Source organism: Bombina bombina, chromosome 11, assembly GCF_027579735.1.
Source record: "Bombina bombina isolate aBomBom1 chromosome 11, aBomBom1.pri, whole genome shotgun sequence".
Classification (NCBI taxonomy): domain Eukaryota; kingdom Metazoa; phylum Chordata; class Amphibia; order Anura; family Bombinatoridae; genus Bombina; species Bombina bombina.
In genome coordinates, this window is record NC_069509.1 from 3350294 (window position 1) to 3374240 (window position 23947).

The 23947-nt window shown below is 43.1% G+C and overlaps 1 protein-coding gene across 1 annotated transcript in view; it reads right to left on the bottom strand.

Moving 5' to 3' along the window:
- RUSF1 (RUS family member 1) overlaps positions 1-23947 on the bottom strand; it is a gene marked incomplete at its 5' end in the record, with an annotated part of 166614 nt that overhangs the window by 16065 nt on the left and 126602 nt on the right. Inside the window, 1 exon segment of the mRNA XM_053694386.1 lies at positions 7380-7450. Within this exon segment, the coding sequence (XP_053550361.1) occupies positions 7380-7450 (71 nt within the window).

Below are 23947 nucleotides of genomic sequence, written 5' to 3' on the forward strand. Positions count from 1 at the left end.
GTGTGACTTGTGTCTGTATGAAGATATATAATCCTGTGTGACTTGTGTCTGTATGAAGATATATAATCCTGTGTGACTTGTGTCTGTATGAAGATATATAATCCTGTGTGACAGGTCTCTGTATGAAGATATATAATCCTGTGTGACAGGTCTCTGTATAGAGATATATAATCCTGTGTGACAGGTCTCTGTATAGAGATATATAATCCTGTGTGACAGGTCTCTGTATGAAGATATATAATCCTGTGCGACAGGTCTCTGTATGAAGATATATAATCCTGTGTGACTTGTGTCTGTATGAAGATATATAATCCTGTGTGACTTGTGTCTGTATGAAGATATATAATCCTGTGTGACTTGTGTCTGTATGAAGATATATAATCCTGTGTGACTTGTGTCTGTATGAAGATATATAATCCTGTGTGACTTGTGTCTGTATGAAGATATATAATCCTGTGTGACTTGTGTCTGTATGAAGATATATAATCCTGTGTGACAGGTCTCTGTATGAAGATATATAATCCTGTGTGACAGGTCTCTGTATAGAGATATATAATCCTGTGTGACAGGTCTCTGTATAGAGATATATAATCCTGTGTGACAGGTCTCTGTATAGAGATATATAATCCTGTGTGACAGGTCTCTGTATAGAGATATATAATCCTGTGTGACAGGTCTCTGTATAGAGATATATAATCCTGTGTGACAGGTCTCTGTATAGAGATATATAATCCTGTGTGACAGGTCTCTGTATAGAGATATATAACCCTGTGTGACAGGTCTCTGTATGAAGATATATAATCCTGTGTGACAGGTCTCTGTATAGAGATATATAATCCTGTGTGACAGGTCTCTGTATAGAGATATATAATCCTGTGTGACAGGTCTCTGTATAGAGATATATAATCCTGTGTGACAGGTCTCTGTATGAAGATATATAATCCTGTGTGACAGGTCTCTGTATAGAGATATATAATCCTGTGTGACAGGTCTCTGTATAGAGATATATAATCCTGTGTGACAGGTCTCTGTATAGAGATATATAATCCTGTGTGACAGGTCTCTGTATAGAGATATATAATCCTGTGTGACAGCTCTCTGTATAGAGATATATAATCCTGTGTGACAGGTCTCTGTATAGAGATATATAATCCTGTGTGACAGGTCTCTGTATGAAGATATATAATCCTGTGTGACAGGTCTCTGTATAGAGATATATAATCCTGTGTGACAGGTCTCTGTATGAAGATATATAATCCTGTGTAACAGGTCTCTGTATAGAGATATATAATCCTGTGTGACAGGTCTCTGTATAGAGATATATAATCCTGTGTGACAGGTCTCTGTATGAAGATATATAATCCTGTGTGACAGGTCTCTGTATAGAGATATATAATCCTGTGTGACAGGTCTCTGTATAGAGATATATAATCCTGTGTGACAGGAGATATATAATCCTGTGTGACAGGTCTCTGTATAGAGATATATAATCCTGTGTGACAGGTCTCTGTATAGAGATATATAATCCTGTGTGACAGATCTCTGTATAGAGATATATAATCCTGTGTGACAGGTCTCTGTATGAAGATATATAATCCTGTGTGACAGGTCTGTATAGAGATATATAATCCTGTGTGACAGGTCTCTGTATAGAGATATATAATTCTGTGTGACATGTCTCTGTATAGAGATATATAATCCTGTGTGACAGGTCTCTGTATAGAGATATATAATCCTGTGTGACAGGTCTCTGTATGAAGATATATAATCCTGTGTGACAGGTCTCTGTATGAAGATATATAATCCTGTGTGACAGGTCTCTGTATAGAGATATATAATCCTGTGTGACAGGTCTCTGTATAGAGATATATAATCCTGTGTGACAGGTCTCTGTATAGAGATATATAATCCTGTGTGACAGGTCTCTGTATAGAGATATATAATCCTGTGTGACAGGTCTCTGTATAGAGATATATAATCCTGTGTGACAGCTCTCTGTATAGAGATATATAATCCTGTGTGACAGGTCTCTGTATGAAGATATATAATCCTGTGTGACAGGTCTCTGTATAGAGATATATAATCCTGTGTGACAGGTCTCTGTATAGAGATATATAATCCTGTGTGACAGGTCTCTGTATAGAGATATATAATCCTGTGTGACAGGTCTCTGTATAGAGATATATAATCCTGTGTGACAGGTCTCTGTATAGAGATATATAATCCTGTGTGACAGGTCTCTGTATAGAGATATATAATCCTGTGTGACAGGTCTCTGTATGAAGATATATAATCCTGTGTGACAGGTCTCTGTATGAAGATATATAATCCTGTGTGACAGGTCTCTGTATGAAGATATATAATCCTGTGTGACATGTCTCTGTATAGAGATATATAATCCTGTGTGACAGGTCTCTGTATAGAGATATATAATCCTGTGTGACAGGTCTCTGTATAGAGATATATAATCCTGTGTGACAGGTCTCTGTATAGAGATATATAATCCTGTGTGACAGGTCTCTGTATAGAGATATATAATCCTGTGTGACAGGTCTCTGTATAGAGATATATAATCCTGTGTGACAGGTCTCTGTATAGAGATATATAATCCTGTGTGACAGGTCTCTGTATAGAGATATATAATCCTGTGTGACAGGTCTCTGTATAGAGATATATAATCCTGTGTGACAGGTCTCTGTATAGAGATATATAATCCTGTGTGACAGGTCTCTGTATAGAGATATATAATCCTGTGTGACAGGTCTCTGTATGAAGATATATAATCCTGTGTGACAGGTCTCTGTATAGAGATATATAATCCTGTGTGACAGGTCTCTGTATAGAGATATATAATCCTGTGTGACAGGTCTCTGTATGGAGATATATAATCCTGTGTGACAGGTCTCTGTATAGAGATATATAATCCTGTGTGACAGGTCTCTGTATAGAGATATATAATCCTGTGTGACAGGTCTCTGTATAGAGATATATAATCCTGTGTGACAGGTCTCTGTATGAAGATATATAATCCTGTGTAACAGGTCTCTGTATAGAGATATATAATCCTGTGTGACAGGTCTCTGTATAGAGATATATAATCCTGTGTGACAGGTCTCTGTATAGAGATATATAATCCTGTGTGACAGGTCTCTGTATAGAGATATATAATCCTGTGTGACAGGTCTCTGTATAGAGATATATAATCCTGTGTGACAGGTCTCTGTATAGAGATATATAATCCTGTGTGACAGGTCTCTGTATAGAGATATATAATCCTGTGTGACAGGTCTCTGTATGAAGATATATAATCCTGTGTGACAGGTCTCTGTATAGAGATATATAATCCTGTGTGACAGGTCTCTGTATAGAGATATATAATCCTGTGTGACAGGTCTCTGTATAGAGATATATAATCCTGTGTGACAGGTCTCTGTATAGAGATATATAATCCTGTGTGACAGGTCTCTGTATAGAGATATATAATCCTGTGTGACAGGTCTCTGTATAGAGATATATAATCCTGTGTGACAGGAGATATATAATCCTGTGTGACAGGTCTCTGTATAGAGATATATAATCCTGTGTGACAGGTCTCTGTATAGAGATATATAATCCTGTGTGACAGATCTCTGTATATAGATATATAATCCTGTGTGACAGGTCTCTGTATAGAGATATATAATCCTGTGTGACAGGTCTCTGTATAAAGATATATAATCCTGTGTGACAGGTCTCTGTATAGAGATATATAATCCTGTGTGACAGGTCTCTGTATGAAGATATATAATCCTGTGTGACAGGTCTCTGTATAGAGATATATAATCCTGTGTGACAGGTCTCTGTATGAAGATATATAATCCTGTGTGACAGGTCTCTGTATAGAGATATATAATCCTGTGTGACAGGTCTCTGTATGAAGATATATAATCCTGTGTGACAGGTCTCTGTATAGAGATATATAATCCTGTGTGACAGGTCTCTGTATAGAGATATATAATCCCGTGTGACAGGTCTCTGTATAGAGATATATAATCCTGTGTGACAGGTCTCTGTATAGAGATATATAATCCTGTGTGACAGGTCTCTGTATAGAGATATATAATCCTGTGTGACAGGTCTCTGTATAGAGATATATAATCCTGTGTGACAGGTCTCTGTATAGAGATATATAATCCTGTGTGACAGGTCTCTGTATGAAGATATATAATCCTGTGTGACAGGTCTCTGTATGAAGATATATAATCCTGTGTGACAGGTCTCTGTATAGAGATATATAATCCTGTGTGACAGGTCTCTGTATGAAGATATATAATCCTGTGTGACAGGTCTCTGTATGAAGATATATAATCCTGTGTGACAGGTCTCTGTATAGAGATATATAATCCTGTGTGACAGGTCTCTGTATAGAGATATATAATCCTGTGTAACAGGTCTCTGTATAGAGATATATAATCCTGTGTGACAGGTCTCTGTATAGAGATATATAATCCTGTGTGACAGGAGATATATAATCCTGTGTGACAGGTCTCTGTATAGAGATATATAATCCTGTGTGACAGGTCTCTGTATAGAGATATATAATCCCGTGTGACAGGTCTCTGTATAGAGATATATAATCCTGTGTGACAGGTCTCTGTATAGAGATATATAATCCTGTGTGACAGGTCTCTGTATAGAGATATATAATCCTGTGTGACAGGTCTCTGTATAGAGATATATAATCCTGTGTGACAGGTCTCTGTATAGAGATATATAATCCTGTGTGACAGGTCTCTGTATGAAGATATATAATCCTGTGTGACAGGTCTCTGTATGAAGATATATAATCCTGTGTGACAGGTCTCTGTATAGAGATATATAATCCTGTGTGACAGGTCTCTGTATGAAGATATATAATCCTGTGTGACAGGTCTCTGTATGAAGATATATAATCCTGTGTGACAGGTCTCTGTATAGAGATATATAATCCTGTGTGACAGGTCTCTGTATAGAGATATATAATCCTGTGTAACAGGTCTCTGTATAGAGATATATAATCCTGTGTGACAGGTCTCTGTATAGAGATATATAATCCTGTGTGACAGGAGATATATAATCCTGTGTGACAGGTCTCTGTATAGAGATATATAATCCTGTGTGACAGGTCTCTGTATAGAGATATATAATCCTGTGTGACAGGTCTCTGTATAGAGATATATAATCCTGTGTGACAGGTCTCTGTATAGAGATATATAATCCTGTGTGACAGATCTCTGTATAGAGATATATAATCCTGTGTGACAGGTCTCTGTATAGAGATATATAATCCTGTGTGACAGGTCTCTGTATAGAGATATATAATCCTGTGTGACAGGTCTCTGTATAGAGATATATAATCCTGTGTGACAGGTCTCTGTATAGAGATATATAATCCTGTGTGACAGGTCTCTGTATAGAGTTTGTGTCACAAGGGGATTGCCTGTGTTTGTGTCAGAAGGGGATTGCCGGTCTGTGTTTGTGTCACAAGGGGATTGCCTGTCTGTGTTTGTGTCACAAGGAGATTGCCTGTGTTTGTGTCACAAGGCGATTGCCTGTGTTTGTGTCACAAGGAGATTGCCTGTGTTTGTGTCACAAGGGGATTGCCTGTGTTTGTGTCACAAGGGGATTGCCTGTGTTTGTGTCACAAGGGGATTGCCTGTGTTTGTGTCACAAGGCGATTGCCTGTGTTTGTGTCACAAGGGGATTGCCTGTCTGTGTTTGTGTCACAAGGGGATTGCCTGTCTGTGTTTGTGTCACAAGGGGATTGCCTGTCTGTGTTTGTGTCACAAGGGGATTGCCTGTCTGTGTTTGTGTCACAAGGGGATTGCCTGTCTGTGTTTGTGTCACAAGGCGATTGCCTGTCTGTGTTTGTGTCACAAGGCGATTGCCTGTCTGGGTTTGTGTCACAAGGCGATTGCCTGTCTGGGTTTGTGTCACAAGGCGATTGCCTGTCTGGGTTTGTGTCACAAGGCGATTGCCTGTCTGGGTTTGTGTCACAAGGCGATTGCCTGTCTGGGTTTGTGTCACAAGGCGATTGCCTGTCTTTGTTTGTGTCACAAGGCGATTGCCTATCTGTGTTTGTGTCACAAGGCGATTGCCTGTCTGTGTTTGTGTCACAAGGGGATTGCCTGTCTGTGTTTGTGTCACAAGGCGATTGCCTGTCTGTGTTTGTGTCACAAGGCGATTGCCTGTCTGTGTTTGTGTCACAAGGCGATTGCCTGTCTGTGTTTGTGTCACAAGGCGATTGCCTGTCTGTGTTTGTGTCACAAGGCGATTGCCTGTCTGTGTTTGTGTCACAAGGCGATTGCCTGTCTGTGTTTGTGTCACAAGGCGATTGCCTGTCTGTGTTTGTGTCACAAGGCGATTGCCTGTCTGTGTTTGTGTCACAAGGCGATTGCCTGTCTGTGTTTGTGTCACAAGGTGATTGCCTGTCTGTGTTTGTGTCACAAGGCGATTGCCTGTCTGTGTTTGTGTCACAAGGCGATTGCCTGTCTGTGTTTGTGTCACAAGGGGATTGCCTGTCTGTGTTTGTGTCACAAGGCGATTGCCTGTCTGTGTTTGTGTCACAAGGCGATTGCCTGTCTGTGTTTGTGTCACAAGGCGATTGCCTGTCTGTGTTTGTGTCACAAGGCGATTGCCTGTCTGTGTTTGTGTCACAAGGCGATTGCCTGTCTGTGTTTGTGTCACAAGGCGATTGCCTGTCTGTGTTTGTGTCACAAGGCGATTGCCTGTCTGTGTTTGAGTCACAAGGGGATTTCCTGTGTTTGTGTCACAAGGGGATTGCCTGTCTGTGTTTGTGTCACAAGGCGATTGCCTGTCTGTGTTTGTGTCACAAGGCGATTGCCTGTCTGTGTTTGTGTCACAAGGGGATTGCCTGTCTGTGTTTGTGTCACAAGGCGATTGCCTGTCTGTGTTTGTGTCACAAGGCGATTGCCTGTCTGTGTTTGTGTCACAAGGCGATTTCCTGTCTGTGTTTGTGTCACAAGGGGATTGCCTATTTGTGTTTGAGTCACAAGGGGATTGCCTATCTGTGTTTGAGTCACAAGGGGATTTCCTGTGTTTGTGTCACAAGGGGATTGCCTGTCTGTGTTTGTGTCACAAGGCGATTGCCTGTCTGTGTTTGTGTCACAAGGCGATTGCCTGTCTGTGTTTGTGTCACAAGGCGATTGCCTGTCTGTGTTTGTGTCACAAGGCGATTGCCTGTCTGTGTTTGTGTCACAAGGCGATTGCCTGTCTGTGTTTGTGTCACAAGGCGATTGCCTGTCTGTGTTTGTGTCACAAGGCGATTGCCTGTCTGTGTTTGTGTCACAAGGGGATTGCCTATTTGTGTTTGAGTCACAAGGGATGACTCTAACACCCACCTGTGTCCTGGCGCCACCCCAGCAAGTATAAGGACTGGTTCTGATCCAAAAGGCTCTGCAGCTCGGAAACACTGTGAGACAGCAAGAAATGATGAGACGGGTCAGAGCAAAGAGAGCGTTAGACGGGAGGGGGGGGGGGGGGGGGGAGAGTAGAGAGAGCCCGAGACAGTGAGACGGGGGGAGAATAGCAGAGAGAGCGTGAGACAGGGGGAGAGCAGAGAGAGCGTGAGACAGTGAGTCCGGGGGAGATCAGACAGAGCGTGAGACAGTGAGACGGGGAGAGCAGAGAGAGTGTGAGACAATGAGACGGGAGGGAGAGCAGAGAGAGCGTGAGACAGTGAGACGGGGGGGAGAGCAGAGAGAGTGTGAGACAGTGAGACGGGGGAGAGCAGAGAGAGCGTGAGACAGTGAGACGGGGGGGAGAGCAGAGAGAGCGTGAGACAGTGAGACGGGGGAGAGCAGAGAGAGCGTGAGACAGTGAGACGGGGGGAGACTAACAAATGTAATGAAAGACAGCGCTTAAAGGACAATACTGTAGTCGCTCTATAACAAATGTGTCTAGACTCACCTAAAAAGTAGCATCAATAAAAACATGTGTTAAGAGCGCCAACCAGTATAAATATAAATAGTTATAATAAACAGTTAAATAAGCTATAATAAATATCAGACAACCTGTCAGATAATACCAAAGCACTGTGTTGATATCAACCTCTGCAGTGGAATCGGCACATAAATTACATAGCAAACATTAAATAAAAACAATAAGCTGCACCTTTGGGTATCAAATCCTTCAGAGATAGTTCCAATTGGCTGATAAAGTCACAAGTGAAGAATGTCTCAAATATTGAAGTGTTCCAAATAGCTGGTGTGTTAATAAGTGGTGGTGATAACCAGTGAGTTTCAAATGAAAACAATATAAAAAAAATATAAAAATACAAAAACATAATTTATGCTTACCTGATAAATGTATTTCTCTTGTGGTGTATCCAGTCCACGGATCATCCATTACTTGTGGGATATTCTCATTCCCAACAGGAAGTTGCAAGAGGACACCCACAGCAGAGCTGTTATATAGCTCCTCCCCTAACTGCCATATCCAGTCATTCGACCGAAGACAAGCAGAGAAAGGAGAAACCATAGGGTGCAGTGGTGACTGAAGTTTAAAATGAAAAAATTACCTGCCTTAAAATGACAGGGCGGGCCGTGGACTGGATACACCACAAGAGAAATAAATTTATCAGGTAAGCATAAATTATGTTTTCTCTTGTAAGGTGTATCCAGTCCACGGATCATCCATTACTTGTGGGATACCAATACCAAAGCTAAAGTACACGGATGAAGGGAGGGACAAGGCATGTACTTAAACGGAAGATACCACTGCCTGTAAAACCTTTCTCCCAAAAATAGCCTCCGAAGAAGCAAAAGTATCAAATTTGTAGAATTTTGAAAAAGTATGAAGCGAAGACCAAGTCGCCGCCTTGCAAATCTGTTTAACAGAAGCCTCATTTTTAAAGGCCCATGTGGAAGCCACAGCTCTAGTAGAATGAGCTGTAATCCTTTCAGGAGGCTGCTGGCCAGCAGTCTCATAGGCTAAGCGGATTATGCTTCTTAGCCAAAAAGAAAGAGAGGTTGCCGAAGCCTTTTGACCTCTCCTCTGTCCAGAGTAGACAACAAACAAAGCAGATGTTTGACGAAAATCTTTAGTAGCTTGTAAGTAAAACTTTAAAGCACGAACCACGTCAAGATTGTGTAATAGACGTTCCTTCTTTAAAGAAGGATTAGGACACAAAGACGGAACAACAATCTCTTGATTGATATTCTTATTAGATACCACCTTAAGTAAAAACCCAGGTTTGGTACGCAGAACTACCTTATCTGCATGGAAGATCAGATAAGGAGAATCACATTGTAAGGCAGATAACTCGGAAACTCTACGAGCTGAGGAAATAGCTACCAAAAAAAGAACTTTCCAAGATAAAAGTTTGATATCTATGGAATGAAGAGGTTCAAACGGAACCCCCTGAAGAACTTTAAGAACCAAATTTAAGCTCCAAGGTGGAGCAACAGGTTTAAACACAGGCTTGATTCTAACTAAAGCCTGACAAAATGCCTGAACGTCTGGGACATCCGCCAGACGCTTGTGCAAAAGAATAGATAGCGCAGAAATCTGTCCCTTTAAGGAACTAGCTGACAATCCTTTTTCCAATCCTTCTTGTAGAAAAGATAATATCCTGGGAATCCTGACCTTACTCCATGAGTAGCCCTTGGATTCACACCAATAAAGATATTTACGCCATATCTTATGATTGATTTTCCTGGTAACAGGCTTTCGTGCCTGAATTAAGGTATCAATGACTGACTCGGAGAAACCACGCTTTGATAAAATCAAGCGTTCAATCTCCAGGCAGTCAGCCTCAGAGAAATTAGATTTGGATGGTTGAAAGGACCTTGAAGTAGAAGGTCCTGTCTCAGCGGCAGAGTCCATGGTGGAAAGGATGACATGTCCACCAGATCTGCATACCAAGTCCTGCGTGGCCACGCAGGCGCTATCAAAATCACTGATGCTCTCTCCTGCTTGATTTTGGCAATCAGACGAGGGAGCAGAGGAAACGGTGGAAACACATAAGCCAGGTTGAAGGACCAAGGCGCTGCTAGAGCATCTATCAGCGTTGCCTTGGGGTCCCTGGACCTGGATCCGTAACAAGGAAGCTTGGCGTTCTGGCGAGACTCAATGAGATCCAGTTCTGGTTTGCCCCAACGATGAACCAATTGTGCAAACACCTCCGGCTGGAGTTCCCACTTCCCCGGATGAAAAGTCTGTCGACTTATAAAATCCGCCTCCCAGTTCTCTACACCTGGGATATGGATAGCTGATAGGTGGCAAGAGTGAATCTCTGCCCAGCGAATTATCTTTGAGACTTCTAACATCGCTAGGGAACTCCTTGTTCCCCCTTGATGGTTGATGTAAGCCACAGTCGTGATGTTGTCCGACTGAAATCTGATGAACCTCATTGTCGCTAGATGAGGCCAAGCCTAAAGAGCATTGAATATCGCTCTTAGTTCCAGAATGTTTATTGGAAGGAGTGACTCCTCCTGAGTCCACGATCCCTGAGCCTTCAGGGAGTTCCAGACTGCACCCCAACCTAGAAGGCTGGCATCTGTCGTTACAATTGTCCAATCTGGCTTGCGAAAGGTCATACCTTTGGACAGATGGACCCGAGATAGCCACCAGAGAAGAGAATCCCTGGTCTCTTGATCCAGATTTAGTAGAGGGGACAAATCTGTGTAATCCCCATTCCACTGACTGAGCATGCAGAGTTGCAGCAGTCTGAGATGTAGGCGTGCAAACGGCACTATGTCCATTGCCGCTACCATTAAGCCGATTACTTCCATGCACTGAGCCACCGACGGGCGAGGAATGGAATAAAGAACACGGCAGGAGTTTAGAAGTTTTGATAACCTGGACTCCGTCAGGTAAATTTTCATTTCTACAGAATTTATCAGAGTCCTTAGGAAGGAAACTCTTGTAAGGGGGGATAGAGAACTCTTTTCCTCGTTCACCTTCCACCCATGTGTTACAAACTGCTATTTGTGACTGGCCCTTTAAATGGAAGGTTGCCCTGCTTCCCTGGATTTTGGAGAAGCCTATTTGCCAGCCTCCTTCCTCATGACTATGGCCCCTGGAAGATTGTGCCCCTGAGAGTATATTGACTTTTGTTGGGTGTGTGTGGCCCTTTGGGAACCGTCTGGGGACATATTGTGACTTTGGTGAACAATGCCCCCTTTAAGACTATGTCCCCAGACCTGTGAAATGACTTGTCCCTGGCTTTCTCCCACTTGGTTCAGTTTCATTGTGTGCCATTAAGAATTAAATTTTGTTCAGCTTCAAGAAACCTATTCTAAATACAAGTCTGCTGGGATCAGCTCTAATTAGGTTTAGTGATAAACTTTCCCATTGTCTAATCAGACTAGTATTGATAAGGTGGACTGCATTGTTTTATTGTGTGTAATGTTATCTGCTGAAGTAAATGTTGTGGCCTGTCAAAGGGAGTGTCTCTCTATCTAATATCAAATGTGTGATGGGGGATTTTATGCCTCCCCCTGAGAGTGTCCTGTTTGCATGTAACCTCAATAAAAAGCAGGCTGTGTGCTCCAGCACATCAGACCTATGTTGACCCTCTAACTTGAAGCTTTGACTCATGTTTGTAGGATACAGCTTATATCACTACAGGGATTGCTATGTTTTTCATACTCCCTTAGCTACAGGGATTGCTACAGAAGGAAGAGGTTCACCTACTGGAGCCTGGTCGTAGGTCCAGGGCGCAGAGCAGACGGCGAGATACCAGCCCAGCAGCGGTGGTTCATAGAGTCTGCATTACTTATGGTGGCTACGCAGCAGTTATAGAGTCTACGGTGCTGCTGCTCCTTTGGTGAGCGCTAGGAGCATCCTTTTCTACGGTCCAACTTCCAGCCAGCCTGGAGGCAACCGTAACACCATGCGACCTCAGAAATGCCAACACTATGTTCGTATGAGACTTGGCAATTTGGAAGTTTGACGCCTGAATCAGGATGTCGTCTAAATAAGGGGCCACTGCTATGCCCCGCGGCCTTAGGACCGCCAGAAGCAACCCCAGAACCTTCGTAAAAATTCTTGGGGCTGTAGCTAACCCAAAGGGAAGAGCTACAAACTGGTAATGCCTGTCTAGGAAGGCAAACCTGAGAAACCGATGATGATCTTTGTGTATCGGAATGTGAAGATAAGCATCCTTTAAATCCACTGTAGTCATGTATTGACCCTCCTGGATCATAGGTAGGATGGTACGAATAGTCTCCATCTTGAATGATGGAACTCTGAGGAATTTGTTTAAGATCTTTAGATCCAAAATTGGTCTGAAGGTTCATTCTTTTTTGGGAACCACAAACAGATTTGAGTAAAATCCCTGTCCCTGTTCCTCCTTTGGAACTGGATGGATCACTCCCATAACTAGGAGGTCTTGTACACAGTGTAAGAATGCCTCTCTCTTTATCTGGTTTGCAGATAATTGTGAAAGGTGAAATCTCCCTTTTGGGGGGGAAGCCTTGAAGTCCAGAAGATATCCCTGGAATATAATTTCCAACGCCCAGGGATCCTGGACATCTCTTGCCCACGCCTGGGCGAAGAGCGAAAGTCTGCCCCTACTAGATCCGTTATCGGATAGGGGGCCGTTCCTTCATGCTGTCTTAGAGGCAGCAGCAGGCTTTTTGGCCTGCTTACCCTTGTTCCAGGTCTGGTTAGGTCTCCAGACCGTCTTGGACTGAGCAAAAGTTCCCTCTTGTTTTGCATTAGAGGAAGTTGATGCCGCACTTGCCTTGAAGTTTCGAAGGCACGAAAATTAGACTGTTTGGCCCTTGATTTGGACCTATCCTGAGGAAGGGCATGACCTTTTCCTCCAGTGATATCAGCAATAATCTCCTTCAAACCAGGCCCGAATAGGGTCTGCCCCTTGAAGGGAATGTTAAGCAGCTTAGACTTTGAAGTAACATCAGCTGACCATGATTTAAGCCATAGCGCTCTGCGCGCCTGGATAGCAAAACCAGAATTCTTAGCCGTTAGTTTAGTCAAATGAACAATGGCATCAGAAACAAAAGAATTGGCTAGCTTAAGTGCTCTAAGCTTGTCAAGTATGTCATCCAATCGAGTCGCTACCTGTAAAGCCTCTTCCAGAGACTCAAACCAGAACGCCGCAGCAGCAGTGACAGGAGCAATGCATGCAAGGGGCTGTAGGATAAAACCTTGTTGAATAAACATTTTCTTAAGGTAACCCTCTAACTTTTTATCCATTGGATCTAAGAAAGCACAACTTTCCTCGACAGGGATAGTAGTACGCTTTGCTAGAGTAGAAACTGCTCCCTCCACCTTAGGAACTGTCTACCATAAGTCCTGTGTGGTGGCGTCTATTGGAAACATTTTTCTAAAAATAGGAGGGGGAGAGAACGGCACACCTGGTCTATCCCATTCCTTAGTAATAATTTCTGTAAACCTTTTAGGTATTGGAAAAACATCAGTACACACCGGCACTGCATAGTATTTATCCAGTCTACACAATTTCTCTGGCACTGCAATTGTATCACAGTCATTCAGAGCAGCTAAAACCTCCCTGAGTAACACGCGGAGGTGTTCAAGCTTAAAAATTTAAATGTAGAAATATCAGAATCAGGTTGCATCATCTTCCCTGAGTCAGAAACATCACCCACAGAAAGAAGCTCTCCTTCTTCAGCTTCTGCATATTGTGAGGCAGTATCAGACATAGCTCTTAAAGCGTCAGTATGCTCTGTATTTCGTCTAACTCCAGAGCTATCTCGCTTTCCTCTAAATTCAGGTAGTCTGGCTAATACCGCTGACAGTGTATTACCCATGACTGCCGCCATGTCTTGTAAAGTAAACGCTATGGGCGCCCTAGATGTACTTGGCGCCATTTGAGCGTGAGTCCCTTGAGCGAGAGTCAAAGGATCTGACACGTGGGGAGAGTTAGTCAGCATAACTTCCCCCTCGTAAGATTCCTCTGGTGATAAATTTTTTAAAGACAGAATATGATCTTTATTGCTTAAAGTGAAATCAGTACATTTGGTACACATTCTAAGAGGGGGCTCCACAATGGCTTTTAAACATAATGAACAAGGAGTTTCCTCTATGTCAGACATGTTTATTCAGACTAGCAATGAGACTAGCAAGCTTGGAAAACACTTTAAATCAAGTTAACAAGCAAATATAATAAACGGTACTGTGCTTTTAAGAGAAACAAATTTTGTCAGAATTTTTACAGTGTGTATAATAAGCTAACAGAGCACTTGCAAATGGATGATTAACCCCTTAGTTCAAAAACCGGATAAAAAAAACGATAGACGTTTTTTACCAGTCACACCAAAAACTGCCACAGCCTTGCTGTGGGCCTACCTTCCCCAACAAACGATTTTGGAAAGCCTAAGAGCCCTTTAGAGATGTCCTATAGCATTCAGGGGACCCTTGGAGGAAGCTGGATGTCTCAGTCTGTAAAAGTTACTGCGCAAAAAAGCGCTAAATTAGGCCCCTCCCACTCATAGTAACATATTGGAAGGCCTCAGGAAACTGTTTCTAGGCAAATTTAAGCCAGCCATGTGGAAAAAACTAGGCCCCAATAAAGTTTTATCACCAAAGTATATATAAAAACGTTTAAACATGCCAGAAAACGTTTTATATTTTAAATATAAAAGAGTATTACCTCAGAAAGTAAGCATGATACCAGTCGCTATTAAATCACTGTATTCAGGCTTACCTTACATAAATTTGGCATCAGCAGCATTTTCTAGCATTCACATCTTCTAGAAAAATCTTAACTGCACATACCTCATAGCAGGATAACCTGCACGCCATTCCCCCGCTGAAGTTATCTCTCTCTTCAATCATGTGTGAGAACAGCAATGGATCTTAGTTACAACCTGCTAAGATCATAGAAATCACAGGCAGATTCTTCTATTTTTCTGCCTGGAACAAAATAGTACAACTCCGGTACCATTTAAAAATAATAAACTTTTGATTGAAGTAAAATAACAGCTACATTTCACCACTTCTCTCTTACTACCTCCATGTTTCTTGAGAGTTGCAAGAGAATGACTGGATATGGCAGTTAGGGGAGGAGCTATATAGACAGCTCTGCTGTGGGTGTCCTCTTGCAACTTCCTGTTGGGAATGAGAATATCCCACAAGTAATGGATGATCCGTGGACTGGATACACCTTACAAGAGAAATATATAATATCAAAAATATATCAAAAAGGAAAAACAAAAGCAAAAAAGTGGTCAGTGTCCAATATCCCAGAAAAACTTGTTATGTGATCCAAGGAAAAAATATTATCCAAAATTAAATCCCTCTTAGGTGAAAATAATTATCTTAGGTGATGATTCGTGTTATCATGTATGTGACCTGTAAAACATATAACACATAGTGCAATAATGCTTACAAATAATAGAAACAATTGAAATAAGGCTTACCAATCTGTCGACGCGTTTCGGCCCTTGGTATTGGGCCATTATCAAGACTAAAGATTGGTGCTGCAATATAGCCTTATATACTGATTTTACTAATGAATTTACTGACTTCCTGTTTTAATTTTGCGCCAAAAAACGATTCTATTTCCTGTGTACCACATAAATATTTCCCTCTACCTAACTTCTAGTGTCCTCCCGGAAGTGACATCATCCATTGTGATCACTTCCGTGTTTAACATAACATATGTCTACGTGTGTCCATCTAAAAGTCTTAAAAATGCGGCTCCTACAGATAATGTACATACCGCAATTACTTTGGAAAAGGAAATTTATGCTTACCTGATAAATTGATTTCTTCTATGATACGACAAGTCCACGGATTCATCCTTAACTTGTGGGATATTATCCTCCTGCTAACAGGAAGTGGCAAAGAACACCACAGCAGAGCTGTATATATAGCTTCTCCCTTGACTCCACCCCCCAGTCATTCGACCGAAGGTATAGGAAGAAAAAAGGAGAAACTACAAGGTGCAGAGGTGACTGAAGTTTTACATCAAAAAATATCATCTGTCTTAAATTGACAGGGCGGGCCGTGGACTCGTCGTATCATAGAAGAAATCAATTTATCAGGTAAGCATAAATTTTCTTTTCTTCTATAAGATACGATGAGTCCACGGATTCATCCTTTACTTGTGGGATACAATACCAAAGCTACAGGACACGGATGAACGGGAGGGACAAGACAGATACCTAAACGGAAGGCACCACTGCTTGAAGAACCTTTCTCCCAAAAATAGCCTCCGAAGAAGCAAAAGTATCAAATTTGGAAAATTTGGAAAAGGTATGAAGGGAAGACCAAGTCGCAGCCTTACAAATCTATACAAGAGAAGCATCATTTTTAAAAGCCCATGTGAAAGCTACCTCTCTAGTAGAATGAGCTGTAATTCTTTCAGGAGGCTGCTGTCCAGCAGTCTCGTATGCCAAACGGATGATGCTTTTTAGCCAAAAAGAAAGAGAGGTAGCCGTAGCTTTTTGACCCCTACGCTTTCCAGAATAGACAACAAACAGAGAAGATGTTTGACGGAAATCTTTGGTCGCTTGCAAGTAAAACTTCAAGGCACGAACCACGTCCAAGTTATGTAACAGACGCTCCTTCTTAGAAGGAGGATTAGGACACAGAGAAGGAACAACAATTTCCTGATTAATATTCTTATTTGAAACAACCTTAGGATGAAATCCAGGTTTGGTACGCAAAACCACCTTATCAGAATGGAAGATAAGATAAGGCGAGTCGCATTGTAACGCAGATAGCTCAGAAACTCTTCGAGCAGAAGAGATAGCAACTAAAAATAGAACTTTCCAAGATAGAAGTTTAATATCTATGGAATGCATGGGTTTAAACGGAACCCCTTGAAGAACATTTAGAACTAAATTCAAACTCCATGGCGGAACAACAGGTTTAAACACAGGCTTGATTCTAACTAAAGCCTGACAAAACGACTGAACGTCTGGAACATCTGCCAGACGCTTGTGTAGCAAGATTGACAAAGCAGAAATCTGTCCCTTTAAGGAACTAGCTGATAACCCCTTCTCCAATCCTTCTTGGAGAAAGGACAAAATCCTAGGAATCCTGATCTTACTCCATGAGTAGCCTTTGGATTCGCACCAATAAAGATATTTACGCCATATCTTATGGTAAATTTTCCTAGTGACAGGCTTCGGAGCCTGAATCAAGGTATCAATGACCGATTCAGAGAAACCCCGCTTAGATAAAATCAAGCGTTCAATCTCCAGGCAGTCAGCCGCAGAGAAACTAGATTTGGATGTTGGAACGGACCCTGAATGAGAAGGTCCTGTCTCAGAGGCAGTTTCCAGGGTGGCAGAGATGACATTTCCACCAGATCTGCATACCAAGTCCTGCGTGGCCATGCAGACGCTATCAAGATTACCGAAGCCTTCTCCTGTTTGATTCTGGCAATCAGACGAGGCAGGAGAGGAAAAGGAGGAAACACATAAGCCAGGTTGAACGACTACGGTACTGCTAGAGCATCTATTAGTACTGCTTGAGGATCCCTTGATCTGGACCCGTAACAAGGAAGTTTGGCATTCTGACGAGATGCCATCAGATCCAATTCTGGTGTGCCCCATTGATGAATCAATTGTGCAAACACCTCAGGATGGAGCTCCCACTCCCCCGGATGAAAAGTCTGGCGACTTAGAAAATCCGCTTCACAGTTCTCCACTCCTGGGTTATAGATTGCTGATAGATGGCAAGAGTGAGTCTCTGCCCATCAAATTATTTTGGAAACCTCTATCATCGCTAGAGAACTCTTTGTTCCCCCTTGATGATTGATATATGCTACAGTCGTGATATTGTCCGACTGGAACCTTATGAATCTGGCCGAAGCCAGCTGAGGCCACGCCTGAAGCGCGTTGAATATCGCTCTCAGTTCTAGAATATTTATTGGAAGTAGGGCCTCCTGCTGAGTCCACACACCCTGAGCCTTCAGGGAATTCCAGACTGCGCCCCTAACCAAAAGGCTGGCATCCGTCGTCACTATGACCCATGCTGGCCTTCGGAAGCACATTCCCTGGGACAGATGATCCTGTGACAACCACCAAAGAAGAGAGTCTCTGGTCTCTAGATCCAGATTTATCTGCGGAGATAAATCTGCATAATCCCCATTCCACTGTCTGAGCATGCACAGTTGCAGTGGTCTGAGATGTAAGCGAGCAAACGGAACCGCCAGAAGGGACCCTAGCACCTTTGTGAAAATTCTGGGAGCTGTGGCCAACCCGAAAGGAAGGGCCACAAACTGGTAATGTTTGTCCAGGAAGGCGAACCTGAGGAACTGGTGATGATCTTTGTGGATAGGAATGTGAAGATACGCATCCTTTAAATCCACGGTGGTCATATATTGACCCTCCTGGATCATTGGTAAAATTGTTCAAATAGTCTCCATTTTGAAGGATGGGACTCTGAGAAATTTGTTTAGAATTTTGAGATCTAAAATCGGTCTGGAAGTTCCCTCTTTTTTGGGAACCACAAACAGATTTGAGTAAAACCCCTGCCCCTGTTCTATTTTTGGAACTGGGCAGATTACTCCCATGGTATATAGGTCTTCTACACAGTGTAAGAACGCCTCTTCTAGCCGATACACCTGGGTCAAGATTTCTAATGCCCAGGAATCCTGAACATCTCTTGCCCAAGCCTGAGCGAAGAGAGAAAGTCTGCCCCCTACTAGATCCGGTCCCGGATCGGGGGCTGCCTCTTCATGCTGTCTTGGTAGCAGCAGCAGGCTTCTTGGCCTAATTACCTTTATTCCAGGTCTGGTTAGGTCTCCAGACTGACTTGGATTGAGCAAAATTCCCCTCTTGCTTTGTGGCAGGGGACGAAGTAGAGGGTCCACCTTTAAAGTTTCGAAAGGAAAGAAAATTATTTTGTTTAGCCCTCATTTTAATCATCTTGTCCTGAGGAAGGGCATGGCCTTTACCTCCAGTAATGTCGGAAATTATCTCCTTCAGTTCAAGCCCGAATAGGGTCTTACCTTTGAAAGGAATAGCTAACAGCTTAGATTTTGATGACACATCAGCAGACCAGGACTTAAGCCATAACGCTCTACGAGCTAAAATGGCAAAGCCTGCATTTTTTGCCGCTAATTTAGCCATTTGAAAAGCGGCATCTGTAATAAAAGAATTAGCTAGCTTGAGAGCCTTAATTCTATCCAAAATATCATCTAATGGGGTCTCAACCTTAAGAGACTCCTCTAGAGCCTCAAACCAAAAAGCGGCTGCAGTAGTTAAAGGAACAATGCACGCTAGAGGTTGTAGAAGAAAACCCTCATGAATAAACAATTTCTTTAGAAGACCCTCTAATTTTTTATCCATAGGATCTTTGAAAGCACAACTGTCCTCAATAGGTATAGTTGTACGCTTAGCCAGGGTAGAAATAGCTCCCTCCACCTTAGGGACCGTCTGCCACGAATCCCGAATGGTGTCAGATATAGGGAACATTTTCTTAAAAGTAGGAGGGGGAGAGAACGGAATGCCTGGCCTATCCCATTCCTTAGTAACAATGTCCGAAATTCTTCTAGGGACTGGAAAAACATTAGTGTAAGTAGGGACATCTAGGTATTTATCCATTTTACACAATTTCTCTGGTGGGGTGGCAATAGGGTCACAATCATCCAGAGTCGCTAAAACCTCCTTGAGTAACAAGCGGAGGTATTCAAGCTTAAACTTAAAGGCCGTCACATCTGAGTCTGTTAGAGGGAACATCTTTCCTGAATCGGAAAGCTCTCCCTCAGACAGCAATTTCCTCACCCCAAATCAGAACACTGTGAGGGTACATCGGAGATGGCCAATAAAGCATCAGAGGTCTCAGCATTTACTCTAATACCGGACCTACTGCGCTTACCCCGCAAACCAGGCAGTTTAGACAATACCTCTGTGAAGGTAGTAGACATAACTGCGGCCATATCTTGCAGGGTGAAAGAATTAGACGCACTAGAAGTACTTGGCGTCGCTTGGGCGGGCGTTAAAGGTTGTGACACTTGGGGAGAATGAGATGGCATAACCTGATTCTCTTCTGACTGAGAATCATCCTTAGACATACTTTTATCAGCTAAAATATGTTCTTTGCAATGTAAAGCCCTTTCAGTACATGAGGGACACATTTTAAGTGGGGGTTCCACAATGGCTTCTAAACACATGGAACATTGACTTTCCTCAATGTCAGACATGTTAAAAACAGACTAGTAATGACCACAGACTTGAAACACTTTATTTTATGAAAAAAATAACAATCTGAAAAAACGGTACTGCGCCTTTAAGAGAAAAAAAGCAGACAATTTTTCCAAAACTGCTTTAAAACGATAAAATTATCCCAATTTTATGATAAATGCATCCCAACTTGTCAGCTAAGTTTGCCCCACAAGGAAAGGAATACTTAACCCTTACCAAAAAAACGTTATGCTATAAAACGTTAACCTCAATCAAAAACACCCCCTGCACCTCGCCACAGCCCTGCTGTGGCCCCTACCTGCCCTCAGGGGTCTGTAAAATCGGATTAAACCTTCGATTAGGCCCAAACTGTCTCTGAAAGGCCCACCGGAGTTGGAGTTTGCTGCTTGTCTGGGAAAAACAACTGCGCAACTGAGGCGCAAAAATAGGCCCCGCCCATCTCACTCGATGTCTCACAGCCTAAAATGACCGCACCAGAGCGGTCTAAAACCTAGCCATGTGGGTTCCTATACCCATAAAGTGAAGCCATGTGTACCCGCTATACTTCAATAAAGTAAAAAACGTCTGCCATAAAAAACGTTATCTGAAACTCCCAATCATGAAAACGTTTGCCCATAAACATCATATCATCAGTGTCAACCATTTTTTTATAGCCCAATATGCAGGTCCAGTAATACCCCTCTCTATACATTAGGATTACTGCTTACCCTTTCCCTCATGGGGATACTGTCAGCCAATTCTGAAATAACACAGTCTCTCCAGAAAAAAATGACTGAACATACCTCAATGCTTGTAGCATGAAAACATTCCTCACACTGAAGTTTCTTAAGTACTCCTCAGCCATTCTGTGGGAACTACTCTGGATCCTAGTAACAACTGCTAAGATCATCAGTCTCCAGGCAGAAGTCTTCATCCATCTGCTGCCTGAGAGAAAATAGTACACACCGGTACCATTTAAAATAAAAAACTCTTGCTTGAAGAAAATAAAAACTAACATTTTATCACCGCTTTCACTTTACCATTCCTATTACTTAGAGTAGGTAAAGAGAATGACTGGGGGGTGGAGTCAAGGGAGGAGCTATATAGACAGCTCTGCTGTGGTGCTCTTTGCCACTTCCTGTTAGCAGGAGGATAATATCCCACAAGTAAAGGATGAATCTGTGGACTCGTCGTATCTTATAGAAGAAAAGGTCCACAGTCACCCCCAAGACCTGAGGATGAACAACAGGTCTCAGATCTTACACCTAGTCGGACCAGGCCAAGCAGCGGCAGATCTGAAGCAAGGGAACCGAAAGGAACCCCAAAACCGGCCCCCAAAAGGGCGGAAGAATGTACACAGCCACTTCATTCTAAAGACAATCGAGCAGGCGATAGACCCAAGGGATCTAGCAAAGCCATCCGACTAAGTCTCAATGCAGAGCCAGCAGCTCCCCAGATGGAAAGGAACAACTCAATGAGCAGACCAATCCCCAAACCAGATAAACATCTGCTCCAACCTCCCGAACACAGGAGAGGCCCCCTAAAAAAGGAACCACACCTCCGTAAGGAGGACACCGAGCCCCCTGAAGAGGAGAGTGTCTATAAACACCTGCCCATAAGACAGGAAGTCGTAGAATAACCGAGAGGACACAAGGTCACAAAACTGATGAACACGGAAGAACCCCTTAAAACACCATTGTGCTAGTACACGTACCAGATGCAAAGGGGACAGCTGAGCAACCACAAACCTTCCATTTGCTAGGCAGGAAAGCCCAGCATCAGGTCACGTTAGTTGGCTGTCCCAAGGGAACTGTATCATACAGCACAAGACAAGCCCCAAGGAGCCCCGGCTCTCAGTAAATCTGGCCAAGTTGTAAAACAGAACAGCCAGAACAAGGGCTAAGCCCTAAGTATTCCGGAAACTGGAACCCCCAGGCCAGTCCTAGGATCATAAGGTCTAGTAACATCCCACAGTGGGATCCACAAAGAGAAAACGCAGAGTAAACCCTTCGACCACCGGAAGATCAGGACAAGAAGCCCGGGCCCCACAAATGTTTAGATTAAACAATCTTCCAGGAACAAATCCCTTGTCTGATATAAAAAAAACAGACCTCCCAGGGAAAAATCCAGAATAACCAGGATAACAAGAGCAAGAAGCCCTTGCACGTCCTGACCCAAAGGGAAGAGACCACCCCTCGCAGGAGCCCAACACTCCAAAAAGCCAGGACCATAAAAGGACATTAGAGCTAACAGGCGTCCAAGCAACATTAACATGAATGTGCTTTGAAAGTGCGGCTAATCCCCCGAAAGGGACAAAAGGCGCTACTTATTTTATCAACCTCGGAAGGAGGAAAGGCTGAGTAGACCTCGCCGGGGATCGAACTAGCAACCCTCGGTTTGCAACAGTACAGAGTAGTCACAGAGCATTAGTATGCTGAGCTAGCTGTCCAGCTAGCCACAAGCTCCAGACACAAGGGGAACAGTGAGGACAAGTCACCCGAACAGGGCAATATCAAGCCTCCACATCACCTCAGATTCGAAGGCAGAGGACAGTAAAACATGGGTTTGGATGCCACCTGGATGGCAATACCTGAACCATATGAGTGGAAAACCACTAGGACCTCTTCTATCCCAAGAAAGAGATGGAGAGCATTCCCAACCCCGGGAAAGGACCCATTACCGGAGCCCAAAAGGACCCCACTGTCTAATGTCCCAAAAAAGGAACAACCAACTCCCAAAGGGAATCCAAGTCCCCTGAAGGCGCCCCATCCCAAGGAGAAACGGACAATCCAAGAGGTCTCATTAAAGAAGAGAACCACTAAAGGAACAAGTCCACAAAGGACAATTTCCTAAAGCAACACCACCCCGCCGGCGGAAAGAGGCTCTAAACCCTCTAATTTTCCCACCACGTGGGAAGGAATACTCTAGGTTCAGAGGGTATCGTAAACAACTGACCCAGTCACCAGAGTGACAGCTATTTAGGACTGAAACAATCCCGAGAGCTGCACGGACCCGCAAGTCCTCTTGAGAATGCTTAGCTGAAACAAGTAAAACAAATAACATAAGTAATGTTAAGAGCACTCTGCACCCTAACCTGAACAGCAAGGTATAAAAGGCGCCACGTGTCTGAATAAGTCGCGAGACAGAAGATATAAACCCAAGCAGGACCAGCCTGCAACCTGAGTTAAACTACCAAGCTGGCTAAATCCGCCCTCAGAGAGGAAGGAAGAAAACAGACAAACATGATACTAACGTGTCCGGAACAACTTCCGTAGAAGCAAACAGCGAGTATCGATCCCAGAGATTATTAAGTTCCCGCAGGAAACATCGTATAAAAAATAAAATAAATTTCATCCTAACCAGATCAAATAAAATAACGGGCAACCCGAGGGTTAACGCCAAAGAAGAACAGAAAGATCCACAGGACCAGCCTAACGGAAACCCTGTTCTTCCAACAAAACTGGGAAGGATCTAGATAACAAGACTTAAAGAAGATTACTTCATACCCCCATGTCTAACGAGGTGAGCCATTCGAAGGAGGAGACTGATAAGTCCCATAACTGAGAAGGATAGGGTCCCCAAACAGCCCAAAAACGTGTCTGAGTAAAACACAAAGGCGAGTCTGCCTGTAACGAAAGGCACAACACTCAGGAACAGTTACACCCGCAGGGAACTGCACATGCCCTCCAGTGGCAGAGCAACCTGGGGCAATTGGGCATGAGCACAACCGCAAAGAAACATCTGGACTTTGTAGACACGCAAACGCCAAAAGTATGTAAAAGTGAAAAGATGCCACAACCTCCGGGAGGGGGGGGGGACAATCCACTCTCCGAGGAGGGAAA